The sequence below is a fragment of the Scyliorhinus torazame genome, chromosome 2 (genome assembly GCF_047496885.1).
Source record: "Scyliorhinus torazame isolate Kashiwa2021f chromosome 2, sScyTor2.1, whole genome shotgun sequence".
Taxonomy (NCBI): domain Eukaryota; kingdom Metazoa; phylum Chordata; class Chondrichthyes; order Carcharhiniformes; family Scyliorhinidae; genus Scyliorhinus; species Scyliorhinus torazame.
The window spans coordinates 38939174-38965529 of record NC_092708.1 but is presented as its reverse complement, the minus strand read 5'-3'; the positions used below and the strand labels follow the sequence as shown (position 1 = coordinate 38965529).

General features: G+C 48.8%; 1 protein-coding gene across 6 annotated transcripts in view; it reads right to left on the bottom strand.

The window, feature by feature from the left end:
• The window catches only part of ptpn4a (protein tyrosine phosphatase non-receptor type 4a), a 428661-nt gene that overhangs the window by 251287 nt on the left and 151018 nt on the right, over nt 1-26356 (bottom strand). For all 6 annotated transcript variants that reach the window (XM_072470160.1, XM_072470166.1, XM_072470164.1 and 3 more), the window contains one exon: nt 8027-8134. In XM_072470160.1, the coding sequence (XP_072326261.1) occupies nt 8027-8134 (108 nt within the window). The remainder of the gene's footprint in view (nt 1-8026; nt 8135-26356) is intronic.

Below are 26356 nucleotides of genomic sequence, written 5' to 3'. Positions count from 1 at the left end.
ATCGCTCTCGACCTGGAAGGGGAGGGACTAGTCAATGGCTTGCATCGTGGCCTTTGCAATGTTTGAGTTGATGCGGCTGAAGGCCTGGTGGGCCTCTATCGACAGGGGAAAATCTGGGGATTGGATCAGGGGACGGGCCTTGTCCGTGTAGTTGGGGACCCACTGGGCGTAGAAGCTAAAAAAACCTAGGCAACGTTTCAGGGCCTTGGAGCAGTGAGAGAGGGGGAACTCCATAAGGGGGCGCATGCATTCAGGGTCGGGGCCTATAACTCCATTTCGCACTACGAGGATGGCTAGACGGTCGGTGCTAAACACGCATTTATCCTTGCTGTATCTAAGGTTAAGGATTTTAGCGGTCTGGAGAAATTTCCGGAGCTTGGTGTCGTGGTCCTGCTGGTCATGGCCGCAGGTGGTGACATTATCGAGATGCGGGAATGTTGCCTGTAAACCGTACCGGTCAACCATTCAGTCCATCTCACGCTGGAAGACTGAGACACCGTTAGTGACACCGAAGGGAACCCTGGAGAAGTGATAGAGCATCCCATCTGCCTCGAAGGCAGTGTATTTGCGGTCACTAGTGTGAATGGGGAGCTGGTGGTAGGCAGACTTGAGGTCCACCGTGGAGAAGACCTTATAATGCGCGATCCTGTTTACCAGGTCGGATATGCGGGGTAGAGGGTACGCGTCCAGCTGCGTAAACCTGTTGATGGTCTGACTTAGTTGATGACCATCCTATGCTTCTCCCCAGCCTTTACCACCACTACTTGAGCTCTCCAGGGGCTGTTACTGGCTTCAATGACCCCTTCCCTCAGTAGCCTTTGGACCTCTGACCTAATAAAGATCCGGTCCTGGGCACTGTAGCGTTTGCTCCTGGTGGCGACGGGTTTGCAATCCGGGGTGAGGTTCGCAAACAGGGAAGGCGGGTCGACCTTAAGGGTCGCGAGGCCGCAGAAAGTAAGGGGGGTATAGGGCCGCCGAATTGGAAGGTCAGACTTTGAAGGTTACACTGAAAGTCTAAACCCAGGAGTGTAGCCGTGCAGAGGTGGGGAAGGACGTCGAGACGGATATTTTTGAACTCCCTTCCCTGGACTGTGAGGTTTGCTGCACAATACCCCTTCATCTCCACGGAGTGCGAACCAGAAGCCAGGGAGATTTTTTGATTAATGGGGTGGATGAGGAGAGGTACTGTGTCAGGGTGCATGAAGCTCTCCGTGCCCCCAGAGTCGATTAGGCAGGACGTCTCATGCCCGTTGATGAGTACGGTCGTCGTAGCAGTTGAGAGTCTTTGATGCCGAGACTGATCCAGAGTCACCGAGGCTAGTCGCAGCAGTTGAGAGTTCTCTTCGTGGCAGTGTGTGGTCGGCCGAGCTGTGGTCCTGGGGGCTCATCCAAGATGGCTTCTCCCATTGGTCGCACATGGCTGGGGGTGGACAAAATGGCGGCGCCCATCCCTCCAACGTGGCGTCCGCGGAACAAGATGGCGCACGTGGCCCTGGGATATGAAGATGGCGGCGACCGCTGGCCGCACGGGGCCCATGGAGAAGTTAGTGGTTGCGGTCCGCATTCGCCGCCGGAGACCGCGGCAACTGCCCTGGCCTGGCATACCCCCACGAAATGGCCCTTTTTGCCGCATCCCTTGCAGGTGGATGAGGGGGCCGGGCAGCGCTGGTGCTTTGCCTGCCCGCAAAAGTAGCAGCGGGGCCCCTCGGGGTTGCTAGGCCGCCTTACAGCGCAGTCCTGTGGGGGTAGTCTCGCGGTCGGCCGCGGAGGGGTTCCACGCTGCCCAGGGGGCTGCCACGCGGTCGAGAACGTAAGCGCAGGCGTTCCCGGAGGCCACGTCCAGGGAGCCTGCAAAGGCCCGTGCCTCCCTGAGACCCAGGGTGTCCTTTTCTAACAGGCGCTGGCGGTTTTGTGACGATAGTATACCTGCCACGAAAGCATCCCGGACTAAGAGTTCTGTGTGTTCGCTCGCCGAAACTTGCGGGCAGCCGCAGCTTCTGCCCAACACCAGGAGTGCACGGTAGAATTCCTCCAGCAATTCCCCAGGGGTTTGTCGCCTTGTTGCAAGCAGGTGCCGGGCGTAGACCTGGTTTACCGGGCGAATATAGTGTCCTTTTAGCAGCTCCATTGCCGCACGAAGTCTTCCGCTTCCTCGATAAGGGTATAAATCTCCGGGCTCACCCTTGAGTGCAGGACGTGCAGTTTCTGCTCTCCCGTGGGTGCGTTTTCGGCCGTCTCGAGATACCCTTTAAAGCACGCCAGCCAGTGCTTAAAGATTGCCGCTGAGTTCGCCGCGTGGGGGCTAAGTTGCAGACACTCCGGCTTGATTCGGAGCTCCATCCTTTCTTCTTAAAAAAACTAGCTTATTAAATTGATGCACGATCAATGACCACTAAAGCGAGGTTGTAGTCCAACTGAAGGCTTTAATAAGCTAGATGTTTCCCCCAGCAGCTCAGGTACAGAATGAAGGCTGCTGGGGCAGCACGGGTTCTTATACCCCGCCTATCAGGGCGGAGCTATCATACATTCTACCAATAGAAATCATACAGTTTCCACCAATGGTGCTTTAGCCTGTCAGGTACCGTAATACCTATAATACCACAGGGGGTATGTTTTGGTATGCTGTTCCCAGCTAGGCTCTGGGTCACGTACCAAAAAAAAACAACACTACTTTAACTCCCCGGAGGAAGCAAATGAATTAGTCAGAACCAATGACCTGGACACGGGACAGGCACGGCAACGATGAGAGTTGTGCAGGGAAAGACTGTGAAAGAGCAAAAGACTCATTGGGCAGTGAGGATGTTTGGGTGGGGCTGCGCTGCCTTGTTCCGACCATTAAAGAAAGACTGCATCATAGAAAGAAGCGAGGACTGGGGAAGGCAGGTGAGGGTTTAAACAGGGAAAACGGGCAGTCAGGGGGCATAAGGAAGGAATGGCCAACCCCGGGAGGAAGGCCACCACACTAACAGAAATAGCTGGCACGGGAAGACGGAAAGGAAGGACCGCGGCGCATGTCACGGCAGGGAGGGAGTGCCTGGTCGGGAGGGGGGACGACACAGGGACAGGGAAAGGGCGACGCAGGGTAAAAGGGGGATGAGGGGACGGGTTAAAGGATCACAAAAGGAACAGAGCAGGAAAAATGAGGTGGATCTCACGCTGGCTTCGGCAAGTGAGGAGCAGGCTGAAGAAACAAGATGGCGCCATAAGCAGCCACTTTGCAGGGTCCCTAAATAAAGGGATACCAGAGTGCAGGGGCGCACCACATGGCATACACACAGTTGCCGGCCATGTTGGGTGCCCCCTGGACAAAGGGAGACCCCGCAGCACAGGGGACCGGCCTCATGGTGAGAACAGCAACCGTGGCCATTTCGAACGGCCCTCTATTAAAGGGAAACCCCACAGTGCAGGGGCATGTCCACCAGGTAGGTGTAGTTAATCCCCAGGAGCGGGGAGACAAAAACCCCCGACCAGAATTATCACCTGGAATGTCAAGGGACTTAACGGCCCGGTGAAAAGATTCAGAGTTTTCGCCCACCCAAGAAGCCTGAAAGCTGACATAGTCTTCCTGCAAGAAACACAACCGAGTGAGAAGGACCCACTTCGGGTAAGAAAGGGCTGGGTGGGATAGACATACCGTTCATGCTATGGGACAAAAAGGCCAGGGGAGTAGCCATATTAATTAGTAAGAGGACGAGGTTCACTGCAACAAGAAGGGTTACGAACCAAGGAGGATGGTGCGTCATGGTCAGCAGTGTCCTAGATGGGGCACCGGTAGTTCTGGTAAATGTGTACGCGCCCAACTTGGACACAGGCTTCATAAAAAAGACCATACTGGAAATCCCCGACATTGACATGCATTGACTGATCAAGGCGGCGCCTTCAACTGTGTGCAGGACCCACTGACGGACCGATCGAACCCCAGATCGGGAAAAAGGACGGGCATGGATAAGAAACTGGGAACATTCATGGAGCAGATGGGGGCAGTGGACCGGTGGCATGTCCTACACCCCGGTGAGAGGGAATTATCGCTCTTTTCGCCAGTCCACAAAGCATACTTGAGGATAGACCTCTTTGCAGTGGGGAAAGCGGTGCTTTCAGGAATAGTAAGAGCAGAATATTCTGCGATAGTTATCTCTGACCACGCTCCACATTACGTGGATGTGAGGTTGCCCAGTGCCCCACGTGGAGGTTGGACACGGACCAGCTGTCTGATAAGGTCTTCAGCCAAAAAATATCAAGCCATCGGCGAGTACGTTACAAATAACCGGAACGATAAAGTCTCACCTTCAATGTTCTGGGAGGCACTGAAGGCAGTGATTAGGGGAGAGATTATAGCCTACAAGGCACAAAGAGATCGGGAAGAGGGTGGCCAGGCAACAACTGATCAACTCCATTCTGGAGGTTGATAGAACATACTCCAAGGCCCCGACCATAGAGCTTCTGGCGGAAAGGAAAAAGCTACAGATGGACTTTAACCTGCTATCCACCAGGAAAGCAGTGCACCAACTCTGCCAGACACAGGGGCCCTTCTCCGAACATAGGGAAAAGGCAGGCCACCTACTGGCTCACCAGCTGAGAAAGCAGGCAGCCACGAGCGAGAATACGCAGGTGAAGGATAGCAGAGGCAGACTGGTAATCGAGCAAAAAGTCAACCAAGCGTTTGAGACCTTCTACCGACGGCTGTACACCTCCGAACCTCCCAACGGGAATGCTGAGATGAAACGGTTCCTTGATGGACTGGGTTTGCCAGTCGTGGGGACAATAGGCGGGGGGAGCTGGAAGCACCAATAGGACTGGGTGAGGTCAAGGAGAGCATCAGCTCCATGAAGGCGGGGTAAGGCGCTGGGGCCTGACGGGTTCTATACGAAATTCACACCAGCCCTAGCCCCACACCTGTGGGACATGTTCGCAGACTCACAAGTCCACGATATCGCTGATACACAAAAAAAGACAAGGACTCGACGGAATGTGGATCATACAGACCCATTTCGCTACTTAATGTAGACGCGAACATACTCGAGAAAGTCCTGGCCAAGAGACTGAAGAACTGCATACCAGGGGTAGTTGCAGAGGATCAGACGGGCTCTGTCAAGGATTGGCAGCCAACTGCGAACATCAGGCAGCTGCTGAATGTAATAATGACCCATTCCGGGGAGAGAACATTCTGATTGTCTCCCTGGATGCAGAAAAGGCCTTTGACAGAGTCGAATGGAAGTACCTGTACTAGAGAGGTTTGGGCTGGGGACAGGATTCACCTCGTGGGTGAAACTCTTGTACAACGCCCTCAAGGCAAGCGTTCGGCCCAAAACCACCAGCTCTGAATACTTCCAGCTACACAGAGGCACAAGGCAGGGATGCCCACTGTCGAACCACTGGCCATTGCTCTGTGAGGTGCAAAGAGCTCGAAGGGTATCCAAAGAGGGGGCGGAGAGTGTCGCTCTATGCGCATGACCTGCTCCTCTACATCTTGGACGCACAGAACAACCTGAAAACAATCATGCAACTTCTGAGAGAGTTTGGAGTCTTCTCGGGCTACAAACTAAACCTGGGCAAGAGCAAGGCATTCCAGGTGAACCCGAATGGGGAGGGCCTGAGCTGGAGGGACTACCATTCAAACTAGCTCTCAACAAATCCCGCTATCTGGGGATCCAGATAGCCAATGACTGGATACAGATCCAACAAGTGTAATCTGACCAGTCTGGCGGAGGAAGTAAAAAAGGACCTACAGAGATGGGATGCACTCCCGCTTTCCCTGGCGGGGTGAGGGCAGACGATCAAAATGAATGTACTGCTGATGCTCCTCTTTCTGTTGAGATCCATACCGATCTTCATCCCCAAGACCTAATTCCACAAAGTAGACAAAATGATTATGGCGTTTGTGTGGAGTGGCAAGAACCAGTGGATCCCCAAGTCGACACGGCAAAGAAGGAACTACATGGGCAGCCTGGCCCTGCCGAACCTACAATACTACCACTGGGGCGGTCACAGCCGAAATCTTGAGGGGATGGATACGAGAACCAAACATGGAATGGGTGAGGCTGGAGTCCTCCTGCAAGGGAACGACCTTCCGAGCCCTCACTATGGCAGCGCTTCCATCCCCCCCACCCCCCATCAAAGCACACATCCAGCCCAGTGGAGGTAGCCACACTGAAGACGAGGAATCAAATGAGGCAGCATTTCGGTCGAACAGAGATGTCCTCCATGGCCCCACATCCGCTCTAACCACAAATTCCCGCCAGTCATGCTTGACGCCACCTTTAAAAAATGGAGACAGGATGGACGGTCGCTAGAAGTTAGGGACTTTTACATAGGGGACAGACAGGAGACCTTGGACGAGCTGACGGGGAACCTAGACCTGATGACGGGATGGGAGCTCAGGCACCTCCAAATTAAACCCGTTCTCCTCAAGGTGACAGCAAAGTAACCAGGGCCCTGAGAGGCACTCTACTCGAGGAACAAATCAACACAGACAGTAAGGAGAGGGGAGCTGTGGGAACATATACGGACGGTTGTTGGACAGGACAAGACTACCACTGGATGAAGCCAGACAGAAATGAGACGACAATTTGGGGACAGAAGTGGGTTGGGGACTCTGGAGCGAAGCACTGAGCAGGGCCAACTCACACCTCCTCCTGCGCAACGCTAAGCCTCATGCAGTTTAAAGTGGTGCACAGAGCCCACCTGACTGGAACCCAAAAGAGCAGATTTTTCCCAGAGGTGAAGGACAAATGTGAACAGTGACAGGGCGGTCCAGTCAACCACACACACATGTTCTGGGCCTGCCCCAGACTTGTCGAGTTCTGGACAGCCTTCTTCGAGACGATGTCCAAGGTTATGGGAGTGACGGTGGAGTCTTGCCTGAGAGTGGCAATCTTCAGGGTATCGGACCAGCCAGATCTTCATATGGGGAAGAGGGCTGACGCCCTGGCTTTGGTATCCAGTAACTTCGTTGAAGCCTACTTGTGACAATAAGTGATTATTATTATTATCCCTAATTGCACGGTGGAGAATCCTGCTCGGCTGGCAATCAGTAGCCCCACCCACAGCTGCAGACTAGCTGGCAGACCTGTCGGAATTTCTCCACCTGGAGAAGATCAAGTACATCATGGAGGGTCGGGTGAGGACTTCCAAAGTGTGGGGGTCATTCGTCACCCTGTTCCAAGACTTGTTCGAGGCCAACAGCGACTCGGATTGGGGGGAGGGGGAGATCAGGGATTATGGGGAGAAAGGGGATGAGAAAATATCAGCAATGATTGAATGGTGGAGCAGACTCGATGGGCCAAGTGGCCTAATTCTGCTCCTATGTCTTATTGGGGGGGGGGGGGGGGGGAGAGCGCAATGGAAGCACAAAACGAAGAATGAGGAGAAGGGGGAAGGGTCACGGAGGCCCCCCCCCCTCCAATAAAAACGAAAATCCCCAGCAGAAAGAAGCAGAGAACAATACGGGGCAGAAGGTAACACAGGGGCCAACTCACAACACAGGGGAACCAAACTACCAAGGAAGGAAAGGGGGGGGGGAAGCCATCATGTAAAAACTGCTGTAAATATGAGGAACACATGAGCTGTTACTTGATCAAAACTGGAACACACCAATAAAAATATTTCCCTCCCCAAAAAAAGTTAAATAAGTTCTCCAGCTCATGACGAACCACTTTATATTACACTATCAGGATTGCTAAGACAGACAACAATCGCCCAAATATGACAATAAATTTGCATAGCACATACTACATTATTGCACATTTATTTTATAGTGCACTACTCCAGCCAAGGAAGCCTACACTCTGGGTCGCCATAAAAACGTAACGTCATGTCAATGCAGAATGCCTGAAGATCATAAAAAAGTAATCAGCTCATTTTTAATGAAAAAAAAAGCTTTCAACTTGGACTGGTTAACATTAAATCACGTGGATTTACATTAACAAGTAACAAACCCACATGAGAACACAAATTTTCATTTTAGTTACTAGTCAATTATGCAGCTTCTGAATTTATTCCAAGTGGGGACACAGAAATCAATACTCACAGGGCTGTCTGATGTATCATCTGCCAGCTGCAAACCAAAGTAGTCCCGTTCAGTCAGATCAAGGTGTCTGAAGACTAAATCTAATAGAATATGCCCCTGATCGTGTTTCTGGAAAATCAAAAATAGAACAACCATAAACATCTGTCAAATAATGTGGCATTGCATAGCAAATTATTACTTTTAAAATGTATTCTTTCATGGATGTGGACGTCACTGGAAAGGCCAGCATTTGTTGCCCATCCCTAATTTCCTTTGAATTGAGTGGCTTGCTGGGTTTTTCAGAAGGAAGTTAGTCAACTACATCATTGTGGGTCTGGAGTCACATGTAGGATAGACCAGGTTGGCAGCACGGTGGTGCAGTGGACAGCACTGGGACTGCGGCGCGGAGGACCTGGGTTTGAATCCCAGCCCTGGGTCACTGTCCATGTGGAGTTTGCACAGTCTCCCCGTGTCTGCGTGGGTTTCACCCCCACAACCCAAAGATGTGCAGGTTAGGTGGATTGGCAATGCTAAATTGCCCCTTAATTGGAAAAGAAAAAATAATTGGGTACTCTAAATTTATTTTTAAGAAGAAAAAAACGGATAGACCAGGTTAGGATGGCCAATTTCCTTCCTTGGGGCATTATTGAACCAGATGAGTTTTTAACAATAATCAATGATGGTGTCATAGTTACTATAACTGAGGCTAGCTTTCAATTTTATAAGATTTTATTAACTGAATTCAAATGTTGCCATGTGTTGAGTTGTCCTAGATTTTAGTAGGATTGTAAGGTCCTTCCTGTTTATTCTCTTATTTTCCCTTTCTTTTATTTTTGCTGTTACATTTTTGATGCATGGTTGTTGAATGGATTTGTGATTTTAACGCAAAGCAGCCTTTAATTTAAACAAGCAGCTTCCAGAAGGCTGTGCTGTTTTAGACTGGTGATTGGAAATTGACTGGCCTCCGTAACAACGCGGTTTGATTGATGTGGCTTGTGGCCAGTACGGAAGGTGTGCTCTGCCCAGCAACAGGTGGGTGTTTGGATATTATCCCTCTGGAATGTTTTTCAGAGCCACAAAGTTCCATTTTAGTTTCACTTTTGGTTCTGGCAGCGGAGGGAAAAGAATCAACAAAATCCTCTCCAGAAAACGGCTGTTAAATCTCTCCAAAAAGAAGATCCAGTTAAGAACATAGAACACAGTGCAGAAGGAGGCCATTTGGCTCATCGAGTCTGCACCAACCCACTTAAGCCCTCACTTGAAAAGCCAGTTGAAACAGAGACTCTGTCTCACCAGGAAAATGGAGTGTGGTTCCCAAGCTTACTGTGGAGAATGCCTGCAAGGATCCATTATCTGAAACAAGGACTCTTCTCTTTCTTTTACATCCTCCTCCTGCCCCCTTGTTAGTCTGTCCTGCGTACAGAGGGTGCGAGGCAAGTTCCAGTTGGAGTTAGGTAGCTACTAATATTTATCAACTGTATCTGCTGGGCATTTCACCATTAATTTTGTTAAAATAAACAAAAATTGTGTTTTAATTTACAATCCTGGTGGCGGCAATTATTGGGCAACCAAGGGCCAAAGATTTCAGGAAATATTTAAGAATTCTTGGTTAATTCACTTAGGTTGTGACTCTGGGGCATGTGGGGCTGTAATTGACTGCGCACTTGCCCAGGATAGCGTAACAGGATTACGGTGGCCCGCTCACATTTTTAAAAAATATAAATGTAGAATATCCAATTCTTCTTTTTTCCAAATTAAGAGGCAATTTAGCAGGGCCAATTCACCTGCCCTTCACATCTTTTTGTATTGTGAGGGTGAGACCCATGCAGGCACAGGGAGAATGTGCAAACTCCACATGGACAGTGACCCAGGGCCGGGATCGAACCCGGGTCCTGGCGCCGTGAGGCAGCAGTGCTAACCACTGCACCACCGTGCTGCCCCAAGTTGGCCTGCTTACTATGATAAACAATGTATAATTTTAAGTTGAATTTATATGCATGCATGTGTGTCTTAAGGAAGGTAGAGTGATTCCAGTGGCATGTCTTTTTATGAGCCTTGGTGCTTGGAGGTATGAATGGACCTGTTGTTAAAGAGAAGGTTGGGGGAGGGGGGGGGGGGGGGGGGGGGGGAAAGAGAGAGAGAGAGAAACAAAGTAGAAAAACAACTGGGCTGTAGTCTAGCGAAAAGGGCCCAGAGACACCCGAGAAAGACGGAGAGTTCAGTGTGTGTCAGACAATGAAGACAAATTTTAACCCTCTGAGAAAAAGTAAAGGCGAGTGGGACGGGAGTTGACTATGTAGCCAGTCATAGAATTCAGTGACATGATCAGTTTAGCAATGTTACTACTGGATTTGGATTCGGGTTTATTGTCACGTGTAGCAAGATACAGTGAAAAGTATACAGACCAGGCAGATCGTTCCATACATGGAAATACATAGACATAGACATCAGGTGAAGTATATGGAGTGTAGTACTACTCAGAAGAGAAGATATAATTGACTTCAGGAAACAAAGTACTGTACACACCCCTGTCTGCATCAAGGGGGCCGAGGTGGAGATGGTTAGCAGTTTCAAATTCCTAGGGGTACACATCTCCAAAAATCTGTCCTGGTCCACCCACGTCAACACTACCACCAAGAAAGCACAACAGCTTTCTTCAGGAAACTAAGTAAATTCGGCATGTCCACATTAACTCAAACCAACTTTTACAGATGCACCACAGAAAGCATCCTATCTGGCTGCATCACAGCCTGGTATGGCAACTGTTCAGCCCAAGATCAGAGTCATGAACACAGCCAGTCCATCACACGAACCTGCCTCCCATCCATTGACTCCATCTACACCTCCCGCTGCCTGGGGAAAGCGGGCAACATAATCAAAGACCCCCCCCCCCCCCACCCGGCTTACTCATTCTTCCAACTTCTTCCATCGGGCAGGAGATACAGAAGTCTGAGAACACGCACGAACAGACTCAAAACAGCTTCTTCCCCGCTGTTACTAGACTCCTAAATGACCCTCTCATGAACTGACCTCATTAACACCCCTGCATGCTTCATCCAATGCCGGTGCTTATGTAGTTACATTGTGTACCTTGTGTTGCCGTATTATTTATTTTCTTTTATTTCCTTTTCTTTTCATGTACTTAATGATCTGTTGAGCTTCTCGCAGAAAAATACTTTTCACGGTACCTCGGTACACGCGACAATAAACAAATCCAAATCCAAATGTGTGAAGAGATAAGTTCAGTCCATAAGACGGTCATTCAGGAGTCTGATAACAGCAGGGAAGCTGTTTTTGAATCTGTTAGTGCGTGTTCTCAGACTTTTGTATCTCCTGCCTGATGGAAGAGGTTGGAAGAGAGAATAACCCAGGTGGGAGGGGCCTTTGATTATGCTGCCCGCTTTCCCAAGGCAGCGGGAGGTGTAGACAAAGTCAATGGATGGGAGGCGAGTTTCTGTGATGAACTGGTCTATGTTCACGACTCTGTAGTCTATTGCACTCTTGGGCCGAGCAGTTGTCATACCAGGCTGCGATGCACTAGATAGGATGCTTTCTATGGTGCATCTGTAAAAATTGGTAAGAGACAATGTGGATATGCCAAAATTCCTTAGCTTCCTGGGTAAAGGGGACATTGGAAAAAAGGGATCATCTTGTGTTCGCATTGAGATTACCTTTTTGTCTGGTGTAATATGTTTAAATTTTCTTATTTTAATAAATTTTACTTAAAAGTTCATCAGCAGACTCCATGAATTTGTTCTGTAACTGTCCTCCACAGTTTCTTTTTATTTGAAATATATTTTTATTCAATTGTTCAAAATTTTACATTTTAACAATGAAACATATAAAACACCTGGGGCGGGATTCTCCGGTCTGGGGAGAATAGCCGTACACAATTCTCCCGGACCTGCCAGTCCCGCGCACAGTCGACGCGGCGCCGGTCGTGGGCCGTTTGAACAGGCCCCCGCGGCGATTCTCAGTGGTCGACCGGCCGAACTCCCGCCAGAGTGGTTTGCATCTGGTACCACCCGGCAGGAGCTCGGAAACGTGGCTGCAGTGGCGGTCCTGGTGGGGGGCAGGGGGGGGGGGGGGGGGGGGAGGAAGAGAGGCGTCTCAGCGGTGGCCAGGCCCGCGATCGGGGGCCACCGATCGGCGGGCCATCGCAATCTGGGAGGGACCTACCGCACTCCGCGCCGGCCCGCTGTGTGCGTGCCGAGGTAGGCCGCCGCGCACAGCTGCACGGTCTGGACAGCAGGGCCCCGCCGGCAGCCAGAACCGCGGGACGCACGCCAGGGTCCTGCTAGCCCCCTGGAAAACGGAGAAGCATCCCGGACTTGCAAGGAAAAAGTCCAGAGTGATTCTCGCCCATTTTCCGGGGGGGGGGGGGGGCGTGTGGACTTAGTCCCCAAAAGGGAGAATCCCACCCCTAACATTTACAAAATAAAACCAACCTAAAATAAAACAAAACCCCAGCACCACCACCCCCCTTGTCCAGCAGCTGGCGGCAACCAGCTCCCTAAAATGCATTACAAACAAACCGCATCTCTTGTGGAACCCCTCCGTTGCTCTCACAGAGCAAATGTCACCTTCTCCAAATACAAGAATTCCATTAGATCCCTCAACCATACCAAGGCACAGGATGGAGAAGCTGACCACCATCCCCAACAAGACCAGCCTACGAGGCGAAGGCTAAAACATCTGCCCTCGCTTCCACCTGCAGCTCTGACAAGTCCGACACCCCGAATATGGCCCCCAGAGAACTGGGCTCTAGGTCCACATGTAAAATTGCCAACATGGTGCTGAAGAATGACCCCCCAAAACTTCTCCAACTTCGGGCAGGACCAGAACGAGTACATGATTGGCTGGCCCGCTCCCATACTACTCACAAATATCCTCCATCCCACTCAAACAACCGGCTCATCCTCATCTTTGTCAGGTGCAGTCTATCCTCCTGAAGCATCCTCCATAAATCACTGAATCGATCCCCCCCCGAACCCATCACCGCCAACACCCCCTCGAGCAACAGGGGCGGTGCCACCGGAAAGGTCGGACAGACCTTTTTCACAAATTCACACACCTGCATGTACCTGAAACTCTCCCCTTGCGCCATCTGGAACCTCGCCCTCAACCCCTCCAGACTCGCAAATTGCCCTTCAAGGTACAGATCCTTTATTTCCACCACCCCTCACTCTTACCATCCCGAAACCTTGCATCCATCCTCCCAGGCTAGAACCCAGGGGTCCCCGAATCGGCATCAATTTTACCCTCACCCAAATTAAAGTGCTGCCGAAACTGCCTCCATATTTTCAGCATGGCCACTAACAGACTCCCCGAATACTTCACTGGGGCAAACGGAAGAGGCGCCATTGCCAACGCCCGCAAAACCCCTTACAAAAACCTGCCTCCAACTTCATCCACAAAAGAGTCTCCCTACTCCAGCCCGCACCTTATCAGCGTTTGCCGCCCAATAATAGTATAACAAGTTCAGAAGTGCCAAGCCCTCCCAACTGTCACCCTCTATGGAACACTGTCTTCCTAATCCTTGCTAACTTAGCTGCCCACAGAAACAACGGAATCAACCTTTCTAGCCCATAAAACATGTTTTCGGCAAAAAGACCAGCAAGCAAGCAGGGAAACAGGAATAAAAACCACGGCAAAATGTACATTTAAAAAGGTTTTAAAATTTTTTTTTTAAAGAGTACCCAATTATTATTTTTTTCCAATTAAAGGGGCAATTTAGCGTGGCCAATCTACCTAACCTGCACCTCTTTGGGTTGTGGGGGCGAAACCCACACAGACATGGGGAGAATGTACATACTGCACACGGACAGTGACCCAAGGCCGGGATTTGAACCCGGGTCCTCAGCGCCGCAGTCCCAGTGTTAACCACTGCGCCACATGCCGCCCTCAAAATGTTCATCTTAACCGCCTGCATCAAGCCTGCCAACGATAGGGGGAGGCTATCCGATCTCAGAAAATCCGCCTTGACCCTGCCCACCAAACTCATGAAGTTCAATTTACGGAGCCAAGCACAGTCCCGAGCCACCTGCCGTCCAGATAACTAAGTGGGTTGTTGCCACCCGAAATGGCAACCCCACTCCCCCCAACACACAACTCCCGCCCCCAGAGAAGATACCACAAATCACACATTTTTCCCCAAAATTGAACTTGTAGCCTGAAAAAGCCTCAAAAGCTCCTAAGCAGTGCCATAATATCCCCCACTGACATGTCTGCAGATACAACCGATCATCCACGTATTGGGACACCCTATGCTCCAATCCTCCCTCACTATTCCCTTCCATTCATCTGAGCACCTCAGCGCAATGGCCAAGGGCTCTATTGCCAGCATGAACAGAGAAATGTGGGGGGGGGGGGGGGGAAAGAGAGAGAGAGAGAGAGAGAGAACATGTGACACCCCTGCCCTGTTCCCCTATTCAGAGGAAAGTATCCTGAATTCATCTCGTTTGAATGCACACGCCAGAAGAAGCTAAGACAAAGCTGACTGACAGTCACCAGGACACGCCCAGCGATCAAGGAACCACCCCTCTATTGGAGGAAAATCGATACCAATGATTGGGAAAGACCCAATTAGTTGAGGCCAAGTTCAAAGCCCGCCCAAAAGAGCACGAAGCCCTTTTGAGTATAAAAGGTATCCCCCAAGGGGGAACGCCCTCCTTTGGCTTTGGCTCTCAGAGAAGAGAGAGACCAGCCTAGCAGCTACAGCAGACCAAGTAAGTCCCAAGTCAACGCACGCTACGACATCGACGCTCCTAGTTGCTACCCTGTAAACAGCTCAACCCAGCAGCCTCAGAACCGAGCAACGGCCATTGTTCCTCTGACTGAGTGGGCGCCCGAAGCTAAGTATAGGCCTTAGTAATAGTGGTAGTTTTTAGTTTGTAGAGTTTATGAATGAGTAGTTTTGACTGTGTGTAGATAAATGAGCATTGCTTTTGAACTTACTAACTGGTGTATCGAGTCATTGATCAGTATTCAGTTCTGAACCTTGTGGCGGTGTCAAAAGATACCTGGCGACTCTTGAGCAAACGTGATTAAATAGAGCCAAATTAAGAACCAACCAAAAGTTAGCAACAGTCCTTATGTAACCGCTTCACCCACCATCCAGATGATCAAACGCCTTCTCTGCATCCAGCGTCACCACCGCCTCCATCTCCTTCCCTTCTGCCGGCGAAAGCACTACATTCTACAGACGCTGCACATTAGATGACACCCATCTGCCCTTCACGAACCCAGTCTGCTCTTCCCCAATCACCTTCAGGAAACACTCCTCCAACCCAAGCGCCGACGCCTTTGCCAGAATCTTGGCATCCACATTCAATAACTATACTGGCCTGTACGACCCACACTCTGCTGGATCCTTATCCTTTTACAGCAGCAGAGGAATGGATGCCTGTCCCATAGTCTCCGGCAGTACGCCCTTCACTACCGCATCCTCAAACATCTCCTCCAGCAGCGGTGCCATCTTATTCAGAAACTTCTAAAACTCAACCGGAAAACCATCCGATACCCATCGGCACCTTCCCCATCGCCATCTGCCCTTCCTCCATCCCCACAGGCTCCTCCAACTCTGCTCTCGCCTCCTCTCCCACCTCAGGACACTCCAACCACCCCAGAAAATCCCTCATGCACTTAAGAAACAAAAAAAGAGAAAAAACAATGCAAAATAAAAGTTAAGAAAACCAGATAACACGGTCAAATTCCAAACTCAATTCAGTCCCAGTCCTTCAGCTTTCCGCCGTCTCAAAATAGTAGTCCCTGGAGTTGCGAACCTCAGCTTTTGCACAACCAAAGGCCTTCCCTGCATTCTCGCCAACTCCGCTGAGAGATCCTGGTATATGTATACCACCACCTTCCCGCATCACCTACCATTTCATCTTCCCCATCTCAGCACCTTCTCCTTCACCCGATAGCTGTGGAAGCAGACGATCACAGCCTTTGATGGGTTCATTCACCTTTGGTTTCTGCTGGAGTGACTGGTGGGCCCTGTCCAAATCGTAGAGGAAGGGGTCCTCCTCCCTCTCCCCCATCAACTTAACTAACATCTCCGCAAAGTACTCCATAGGCCTGTGGCCCTCCAGCCCACAATCCTTCGATTCTGCCTCATTCACTTGTTCCCCAGGTCCTCCACTTTGGCTCACAGCCATTGGTTAGTTTTCATCACCATCCACAGCTCCTCCCCCAACAAGGTGAACTGGTCACAGTGCTGAGACAATGCCTTCTCCACCCCCTTCAGCACCTCTTGTTGCTCCTGTACTGCCGTCGACATCTGTGCCAAAGACTCCTTAATCAGGGAAGGGTCTCACCCACCCATTCCTCGAGTGTCCTCATCTCCATTCAATGCTTATCGAAGTGCTTCGAAAACAGCCGCTCAAAGTCTCCTGCCATCACATTTGCAAGCTTATACACTATGTTGGACACAGCCCCACTCAGTGAGCTGGCTCCTGCCATCTTTCCTCCCGCTGAACTCCCCACCAAACTCGCCGGCGGACTTTGGCTCGCCCCTTTTTTCCTGTATTCTTCTTCTAGGATTTCGACATCCTTTAGTTGCCTTAAGCGTTCCCACGAATGATCGTATGAAATTCTCCCCAAAAACCGGGTACAAAAACAAAGGCTCTCGCAGGAGCGACCAAACATGCGATCTCCACCTACATGCTGCCTCCGGAAGTCCCCCCATGGTTTCTCAAGTAAGATTTATCAAGCGAGGTTTCACTCTGGGATCTGACTTCTCCAGTATCTGAGATCCAGTAGGGATCGTAACATTAACTTGATAATTGCATGGTAGCACAGGGTTAGTTCTGTTGCTTCACAGCTCCAAGGTCCCAGGTTCGATTCCCGGCTTGGATCACTGTCTGTGCGGAGTCTGCACGTTCTCCCAGTGTCTGTGTGGGGTTCCTCCGGGCGCTCCGGATCCGGTGCTCCGGTTTCCTCCTACAAATCCCGCAAGACGTGCTGTTATGTAATTTGGACATTCTGAATTCTCCCTCTGCGTACCCGAACAGGCGCTGGAATGTGGCGACTAGGCGCTTTTCACAGAAACGTCATTGCAGTGTTAAAGTAAGCCTACTTGTGACAATAAAGATTATTAAAAGGCTTTTACAGCATATGCATTCTGCAATAAGCTAACAAGGTCAAGTCGTCAGAAGTAATTAATCAGGGTGGATTTGATTTATTTCTATTTTTCTGCTAACATTCCTATCCATATTTTAAACATGCTGCGAAAATGTCCATGGCAAGAGAACAATATGAATAGTCAGGGCCCCTAATCGCAGACAACAAATTTGCACCAAGGTGAGGCAAAGCCAGAATTTGGTATAAAATATGGTCTCTGGGACCATTTTGTGTGTACACCAAATGATAGGAAACTGGATATTTATACGTTCTTGAGAGCAGAGGCAAAATTCCTGTGTGTGAAAACTAGCGTGCAGCACGGTATTACAGTAGTTAGCACAATTGCTTCACAGCTCCAGGTTTCCAAGTTTGACTCCTGGCTTGGGTCACGGTCTGTGCGGAGTCTGCACGTTCTCCTCGTGTCTGTGTGGGTTTCCTCCGGGTGCTCCGGTTTCCTCCCACAGTCCAAAGATGTGCAGGTTAGGTGGATTGGCTATGCTAAACGGCCCTAAGTGTCCAAAAAGGTTAAGTGGGGTTACTGGGTTACAGAGATAGGGTGGAGACGTGGGCTTGAGTAGGGTGCTCATTCTAAGAGCTGGTGCAGACTCAATGGGCCGAATGGCCTCCTTCTACACTGTAAATTCTATGATTCATAATTGGACCACTGCAGCTAGCGGTAGGGGCAGAATTCCTGTCAGTGTGGGAACTAGGCAGAACTGTGTGCTTTCGAGGGTAGAGGAAGAATTCCTGTCAGCACAAGGGCCTTGAAGTAGTGAAGTCTGTAGTGCATTACTGGTAATTATACCTTTTGTTCTTTAGCTCATTTGGTTAATTGATTAGTGCATTGTTGCTTTATTTTATCCTTGATGCATTGAGCTTTGGTATTATTTGTCGGAGTCCTTTGCTGTCAAACTAAAACAGTTTGAAAGGTTAATTTGGGACCCAGTAATTAGGCTGCATGCAACTAAATTACATCAAGTCTATATTTATCAAAATACCCTTTTTAAACTTCCCATGTGGTGGAATTTGAGCGCTGCAACCGTGGATTACTAGTCCACGGCCAGTACCACTACACGGCCAACAACAATTAAATTACAATCCAACTTGAAGACCATGTAAATTATGCCTCAAATCAATGTACATATTAACATGCACCATGACTATTGGGAAACTGAATTTGCTCAATAGTTCACACTATGCACAACAGATGGTATGTACCTTGTTCGAACAAATCCAGTTTTCTTGGTGGCAGTTAATGGTATACTATAATTAATTGAGATGATAAAGGACTACAACTATTTCATTCTTTCAAATATCCTCATTCATTCGATTGTGCAAACACGGTTTAATCTATTCACCATAAAAACATTACATCTGTACATTAGAGGAGTTTAGGAAATGGTCCAAATACTCCTCTGTCCCGCTGCCAATTGTTGAGACATGAAAATCTCATTCTCCAGACGGACAAGAGCATCAAAATACCAGCTTTCCAATATCACTTGAATTCATAGTTCAAAGGGAGGGGAGTATCAGCTTACACCAGAACTGACTCAAATCCTATGTTAAGTTAAGAGTTTCTAAAAACAAGGCAATATTATGGAATGAAGGCCACCTTTTGGGTACGAAGGGAAAATAAGACACGATCATATATTTTCTCTCATCAGCCCTGCAGTATGGCCCTCATCGTCAAACCATGCCTTGGTCTCTCTCCCTACCTTCATCTCTCCTTACTCCACCCAAGTGCCTCCTTTCTTCAATTCGCTACCAGGTAGATAGTCAACATCTTTTCCCAAAGGTAGGGGTGTCTAAAACTAGAGTTTTAAGATGAGGGGGAAGAGATACAAAACGGTCCAGAGGGGCAATTATTTTCACACACAGGGTAGCTAGTGTCTGATACGAGCTAACAGAGACAGTAGTAGAGGCGGGAACAATTTTGTCTTTTAAAAAGCATTGAGACAGTTATATGGGTAAGATGGGTATAGAGGGATATAGGCCAAATGTGGGCAATTGGGACGAGCTTAGTAAAAACTGGGTGGCATGGACAAATTGGGCCAAAGGTCCTGTTTTCATGCTGTAAACCTCTCTGACTCCATGACCACTCATACTCCATTGAGATTCTCCTTGAACTTTGTACTTCACCCTCAAACTGTGGACTGTGAACTCTTCATCTTCAGTGATTTCAATCTCCTTCTCAATGTATCATGCTCTCTCATCTCATTCCACCTCCACTCCACACTAAATCGCCCCTCTGTTTAAGTAATTTCTACCATTCTCAAAGTTATACTTTCAGCCGTATGATTTTAAATGGTCCCTTTACTCTCCATGTCTTCAAGGACAAGGGGCAGAATTCTCCGTAGCCTGATGCCGAAACCGAAAACGGCCAAAATCGGGCAGTCGTCGGTTTGATGCCGGTTCACGATGGTCCGCCCCCTCCAGATCTTTGTCAATGGGACGCGTGCCATGCCACAATGCCACTGGCGCGTCGTCAGCCGGCCCACCCGCGATGCTCTGCTTCCGATGGACCGAGTTCCCTTCAGCGTGGGCCAAGTGTGGTCCCGGCAGTCGTGCAGCTGACGTGCCAGCTGTGGACAGTGTCCAGCACCGCCCATTCGGCCAAGATCTGTGCCGCTGGCCAGGGGGCTTCTGCTGGAACTTAGAAGACAGTGCAGAAGGAGGCCATTCGGCCCATCGAGACTGCACCGACCCACTTAAGCCCTCACCTCCACCCTATCCCCGTAACCCAATAACCCCTGCTAACCTTTTCTGGTCACTAAGGGCAATGTATCATGGTCAATCCACCTAACCTGCACGTCTTTGGACTGTGGGAGGAAACCGGAGCACCCGGAGGAAACCCATTCAGACACGGGGAGAACGTGCAGACTCCACACAGACAGTGACTCAGCGTGGAATCGAACCTGGGACCCTGCATTCGGCCGAGATCGGTGCCACTGGCCGCGGGGGATTCTGCTAAAGCTGGGGGGAGTGGTGGGGGATGGGTGTGGGGTCGGGGTGGGCCGGTAGGCGGTCCAGTGCGGCCGGCACCATGTTTTCCGGCGCGACCGGTGGGGATGTAGGCATGCGCGGCTGCAGCTTGTCAGCCCTACGCACACGCGGCCTGGGACCCGGCAATTCGCGGCCATTCTCCGCGCGATCCCCGGATGTTTCACGCAGAGCCGGTACTAGGCCCTCACTGGTACCGGAATTGGTGAGGGTTTCGTGCCGATTTTCCCTTCGTGGAACACCACGGGTCTTCCGTTGGCATCGGCACTTAGACGCAGGAACGGAGAATCCAGCACAGGATCTTTTCTGATGGCTGGCTGGTTTTTCCCATCCTTCACATCGTCCTACAGCATTCCAACTCCAGTCTATTCTTGTGGGCGGAACAAACCCTCAAAGTAATTTACATCTCACTGCAGTCTGTAGCCACCTGGGTTGGCCACTTCCTGACTTAAAATGGAGATCCGCAAAGAATGCAGGGAAATTCAGTCAAGCCAGGAAAAACAAGCAGGTGCAAAGTTTCCTGTGTATTAGAACTTTCAGAAACCCAGACAGCACTGAAACCAACAGCCACCTGCATATTAATGAGCGATCCCCAGGAACAATTGAAACATTCAAGGTGAATAACGCCAAGCCAGACTCCTCGGCGCCAGCAGGAGCCAAGACAAAGGAAGGCCAACGGACACTCACGAACAGCCCAGCGATCAGGGAACAGCTCTAGTATTGGAGAAATCGATCCAAGTGATCAGAACTTAGTCCAATCACTTGGAACCAGGTACGGGGTCCGCCCAAAGGGCGTGAAGCCCTTGGGGACTATAAAATAGAGTCCCCAAGTTCAAATCGTCCTTCTTGGCAGGGTCACTCAGCAGCTCGAAACAACCCTCGACAGTGACGTGCCTAGCTGCCGCATCAACCAAGTAAGTCTCCAGTCAACGCACGCTACGAGATAGGCGCTCCTAGCTACCAGTCTATACCAGCTTTGAATCCTGCAGACTCAGAATCGAACAAAAAGGTCATTTGTTCCCCTGACCTGGTGGGCCAGTTCCGAAGCGAAGTATAGGCCTTTTAGTGTTAAAGATAGTCTAGTAAGTAGAGTTTAATGCACGAGTAGTGATTGACTGTGTATAATAAATGTGTTTTGATTTGAATCTTACTAATTGGTGTATTGAGTTATTGATCAGCACTTGAACTTGAACCTCGTGGCGGTATCATAAAGATACCTGGCGACTCTAGAGCAAAGGTTATAGAAACAGAGCAAATTAAGTAAAGACACAACGAGCAACAAATTAAGAACCAACCAAAGTTAGCAACAAGTCTCACGGCGCCGAGGTCCCAGGTTCGATCCCGGCTCTGGGTCACTGTCCGTGTGGAGTTTGCACATTCTCCCCGTATTTGAGTGGGCTTCGCCCCCAGAACCCAAAGATGTGCAAGGTAGGTGGATTGAACACGCTAAATTGCCCCTTAATTGGAAAAGATGAATTGGGTACTCTAAATTTAAAAAAAAAAAAAAGTAATTTACATCTGTTCTTTCAAAATTAATGCTCCCGAGTCATAGAATCCCTACAGTGCAGAAGGCGGCCATTTGGCCCATCGAGTCTACACCACCCTTCAAAAGGGACTCTACCCAGGGCCACACCACCATCCGAGCCCCTTAACCCCATCTAACGTTTTGGACACACAAGGAGCAATTTAACATGGCCAATCCACCCACCATGCACATTTTTGGACTGAGGGGTGAAACCGGAGCACCAAAGGAAACCCATGCAGACACAGGGAGACCGTGTAAACTCCATGCAGACAGTCCCACAAGGCTGGAATGGAGTATGGGTCTGGAGACAGCAGTGCTAACCACTGTGCCAGTCATTGGACCTTCATTTTCCACAATATTTCTGTAACTGATCTGCTAAGCCACATCTTCACCAGCACCTTTGGTGCCAAGGTCCAAAGTAAAGGTTTTACTCTCTCCCATGCTAACCTCGGCCAAGGTATGGCCCTTATCGTCACACCAAATCTAAAGGGCACAGACTTGACAATATCTTGCCTATTATTGGCTTGGACATCAGAACTGACTATTCCCACAAAGCAATACTGTGCAAACAGATTATCGCACTCACTGTCCACCACCACCAGCCTAAATACTATGCACCCACAACAGGTGAAATACTCTGAATGACACGTGGGTAACTTCTTGTGCTAAAATATTCAATTACAGGCATCTAAAGGAGTCCAGCATCTAAGACACAGATACCATCAACATCAGCCTCATAGTTCTGAGTCTGGCTTTAATCTGGATATTTGTGTGAAAGTCAGCTGATACTGCATGTACAGGGAAATGTGTTCTTACAAAATCTCTCATGACATCCTGCACTTTACAGATGCTGGGTACTTTAAGTCTGCCCATTTTAAATTCCAACAATTCTTGCAGTTGGCTAACTCAATTTATGGATAGTTTGGAAGTTTGCTGGAATTTATCAAAACCTACTTGAAGACTTAAATATATAAAAGTGAATTGGCTAATTCTTTAGCCTCCTCTTTCCGCACACGCAATATATCAATGTTTCACGCGAGACTCAACATGTAGCCTCCCTCTGACATAAGCTACCACCACTCAAAGTCCTTTCAAGAACAACTGATTTGTTTGCATTGAAAGCAGTGTGACCATTATGATTCTCTGATTGTTTTAAAAGACTGCCCAACTCCAGGGTTCAGAGGTAAGAAGTATATTTGGGGAAGTCCAAGCATGAACGGATGTCTTGAAATTTCCACAACTTCTAGTTGCATAATACCCTTCCCGTAATAAAATGTCCCAAAGCACTTTACGAGAGCATTAAGCAAATGTTGACACCGAGCTATGCATGGGGCTGTTAGCGGAAATGGCCAAAGCATGGTCACAGTGACATTTTCTGGAGTATCTTAATGGAGTATTTCGAGTTTAGGGAGGAAATTACAGAGCTAAGGACCTAGACAATTGATGGTGCTGCCACCAATTTTGGGGAAACACAATCGGTATGCTCAAGGCCAGAATTGCACAGGTATCTCAAAGTTGTGAAGCTGGAGGTTACAGAGATAGGGAGGGATCTGTAAACAAAACTAACAATTAGACAATTTTAAAAGTGAGACACCCAAAGTAAGTCAAAGAGTACAGCAATGATGGGTAAACACGACCTGGCATAGGGACATGGGCAGCAGAGCACTAGAAACAAAAAGGGTTTTTGTGGGAGGCAAGCCAGGTGTACATTGCAGTAGTTAATACAGCTGTAGGTAACAAAAGCATGGATTAACAGATGAGCGGAGGCAGGGGTGGAGTAAGGCAATACAGCAGGAGGTAGGGGGAAAATTTTAAGTGACAGATCCAGAGGCAGATATGCATTTCAAAGGTCAAATATGACACCAAGAGTGTGTGTGAGCAGTCAGAATCAACCGAAAGTCAGTTTAGTCATATCTGTTAAGCTGAGAGCATAATATTCAACTCAATTTATTCATGCAAGACGAGCAGGAAGATGAAATTCAGCAACATTGGAATGGTAAAGCATACTAAAAATAATGAAACCTGGCTACTGCCAAAATACATTCATTTCTAACTGTTGTGACTTTAAAAAAAGAAAGTGAAATAGCAGTATAGCACTTCACATACCACCAAGTTGCCCCAAAACATTTTAAAATGACGACTATACTTCAACATACTCTGGACCATTGGGATCTCTTCCAGGACAGGTGGGACATGTAAAAGAAGGATGGGTAGCAATTGGAGGGGCACCAATATCCTGGCTGGGAGGTTTGCGAGAGTCACTCGGAAGGATTTAAACTAGTATGGCAGAGGGGGTGGGGACCAGAGCATTAGCTTAGAAGGTGTAATAACTGGAGGAGAAATAGAGAACAAAAATAAGAGAACAATCACCTGTCTGCTCAAACATAGTGGTTTGAAGTGTATATGTTTCAACACCAGAAGTATAGCAGGTAAGGCAGATGAACTTTGACACTGATTATTATTTGGAACTATGACGTTGTGGCTATCGCAGAAACGTGGTTAAAGGAAGGGCACGATTGGCAGCTGAACATTGCAGGATATAGATGCTTCAGGAGAGACAGAGAGAGATGTGAAAGGGGTGGGGGAGTAGCATTACAGATTAAGGAGAATATTAGAGCAGTACTGCGGGAGGACACCTCAGAGGGCTCATATAATGAGGCAATCTGGGTAGAGCTCAGGAACAGGAAAGGGGCAATCACGATGTCAGTGGTTTATTACAGGCCCCCAACTGCCAGCGAGAGATAGAGGAGCAGATAGGTATTGAGAGATTTTGGATATGTGCAAAAGTGACAGGGTTGTTACAGTAGGGGATTTTAAGTTCCCCTATTTTGACTGGGACTCACTTCGGTGTTAGGGGCTTAGATGGGGACGTTTGTATAGCGCATCCAGGAGGGCTTCTTGATGCAATATGTAGATAGTCCAACTAGGGAAGGGGCAGTACTGGACCTGGTTTGGGGAAATACCCTGGACAGGTGGTTGAGGTTTCAGTAGGGTAACATTTTGGGAGTAGTGATAACAATTCTGTAAGTTTTAGGGTACTTCTGGACAGGGATGAGGGTAACCCTCTGGTTAAGGTGCTAAACTGGGGAAAGGCAAATTACGATAACATTAGATAGGAATTGAAGAATTTGGATTGTGAGGGTAAATCAACATCGGACATGTGGGAGTGTTTCAAGCGGCAGTTGATTAGGATTCAGGAAGTCATGTTCCTGAGAGAACGAAGGATGGGAAGTTTAGGGAGCCTTGGATAACGAGGGATATTGTGAACCTCATCAAAAAGAAAAAGGAGGCTTTTGTACAGTCTCGGAGGTGGGGGGGGGGGGGGCAGACGAAACCCTTGAGGAGTATAAAGAAAGTAGGAAGGTACTTAAGCGGGAAATTAGGGGGGCTAGGAGGGGTCATGAAAAGTCCTTGGCAAGTAGGATTAAGGTGAATCCCAAAGCTTTTTATTCATATGTAAAAAAACAAGAAAGTGGCCAGGGAAAGGATTAGACCACTGAAGGACAGTGGGGGGAATCTACATGTTGAGCCAGAGGAAATGGGTGAGGTACTAAATGAGTACTTTGCATCAGTGTTCACCAAAGAAAAGGACTTTGTGGAAGATGATTCTTGGATAGGGTGTAGACAGTCTGGGTCATGTTGACATCGAAAAAGAGGAAGTATTGGGTGTTTTAAAAGACATTAAGGCAGCTAGGTCTCCTGCGCCAGATGGGATTTACCCCAGAATACGGAGGGAAACAAGGGAGGAAACTGCTGGGGCCTTGACTGACATCTTTGAAATGAAATGAAAATCGCTTATTGTCACAAGTTGGCTTCAAATGAAGTTACTGTGAAAAGTCCCTCGTCGCCACATTCCGTTGCCTGTTCGGGGAGGCTGGTACGGGAATTGAACCGTGCTCCTGGCCTGCCTTGGTCTGCTTTCAAAGCCAGCGATTTAGCCCTGTGCTAAACCAGCCCCAATGAGGATCTTTGTATCCTCATTGGCTACAGGGGAGATCCCAGAGGACTGCAGAATAGCTAATGTGGTACCACTGTTCAATAAAGGTAGCAGGTATAATCCAGGAAACTATAGGCTGGTGAGCCTCATGTCGGCAATAATAATAATAATAATAATAATAATAATAATAATAATAGCTTATTGTCACAAGTAGGCTTCAATGAAGTTACTGTGAAAAGCCACGAGTTGCTACATTCCAGTAGGTAAATTATTGGTGGGAATTATCAGGGACAGGATTTTTACCCATTTGGAAACAAATGCACTCATTAGCGATAGACAGCATGGTTTTGTGAAGGGGAGGTCGTGCCTCACTAAGTTGATCAGGTTTTTTGAATAGGTGACAAAGATGATTGATGAGGGGAAGGATGTGGATGTTGTTCACATGGACTTCAGCAAAGCCTTTGACAAGGTGACTTATGGCAGACTGGTACAAAAGGTGAAGTCACATGGTATCAGAGATGAGGTGGCAAGATAGATGCAGAACTGGCTGGACACAGAAGGCAAAGGGTAGCAGCAGAAGGGTGTTTTTCTGAATGGAAGGTTGTGACTAGTGTGCTATGGCCTCTGCTGTTTGTAGTATACATAAACCATTTGTAGGAAAATATAGCTGGTCTGATTAGTAAGTTCGCAGATGACCAGGTTGGTGGAGTGGCAGATGGTGTTGAGGATTGACATAGGTTGGAGACTTTGGCAGAGAAATGGCAAA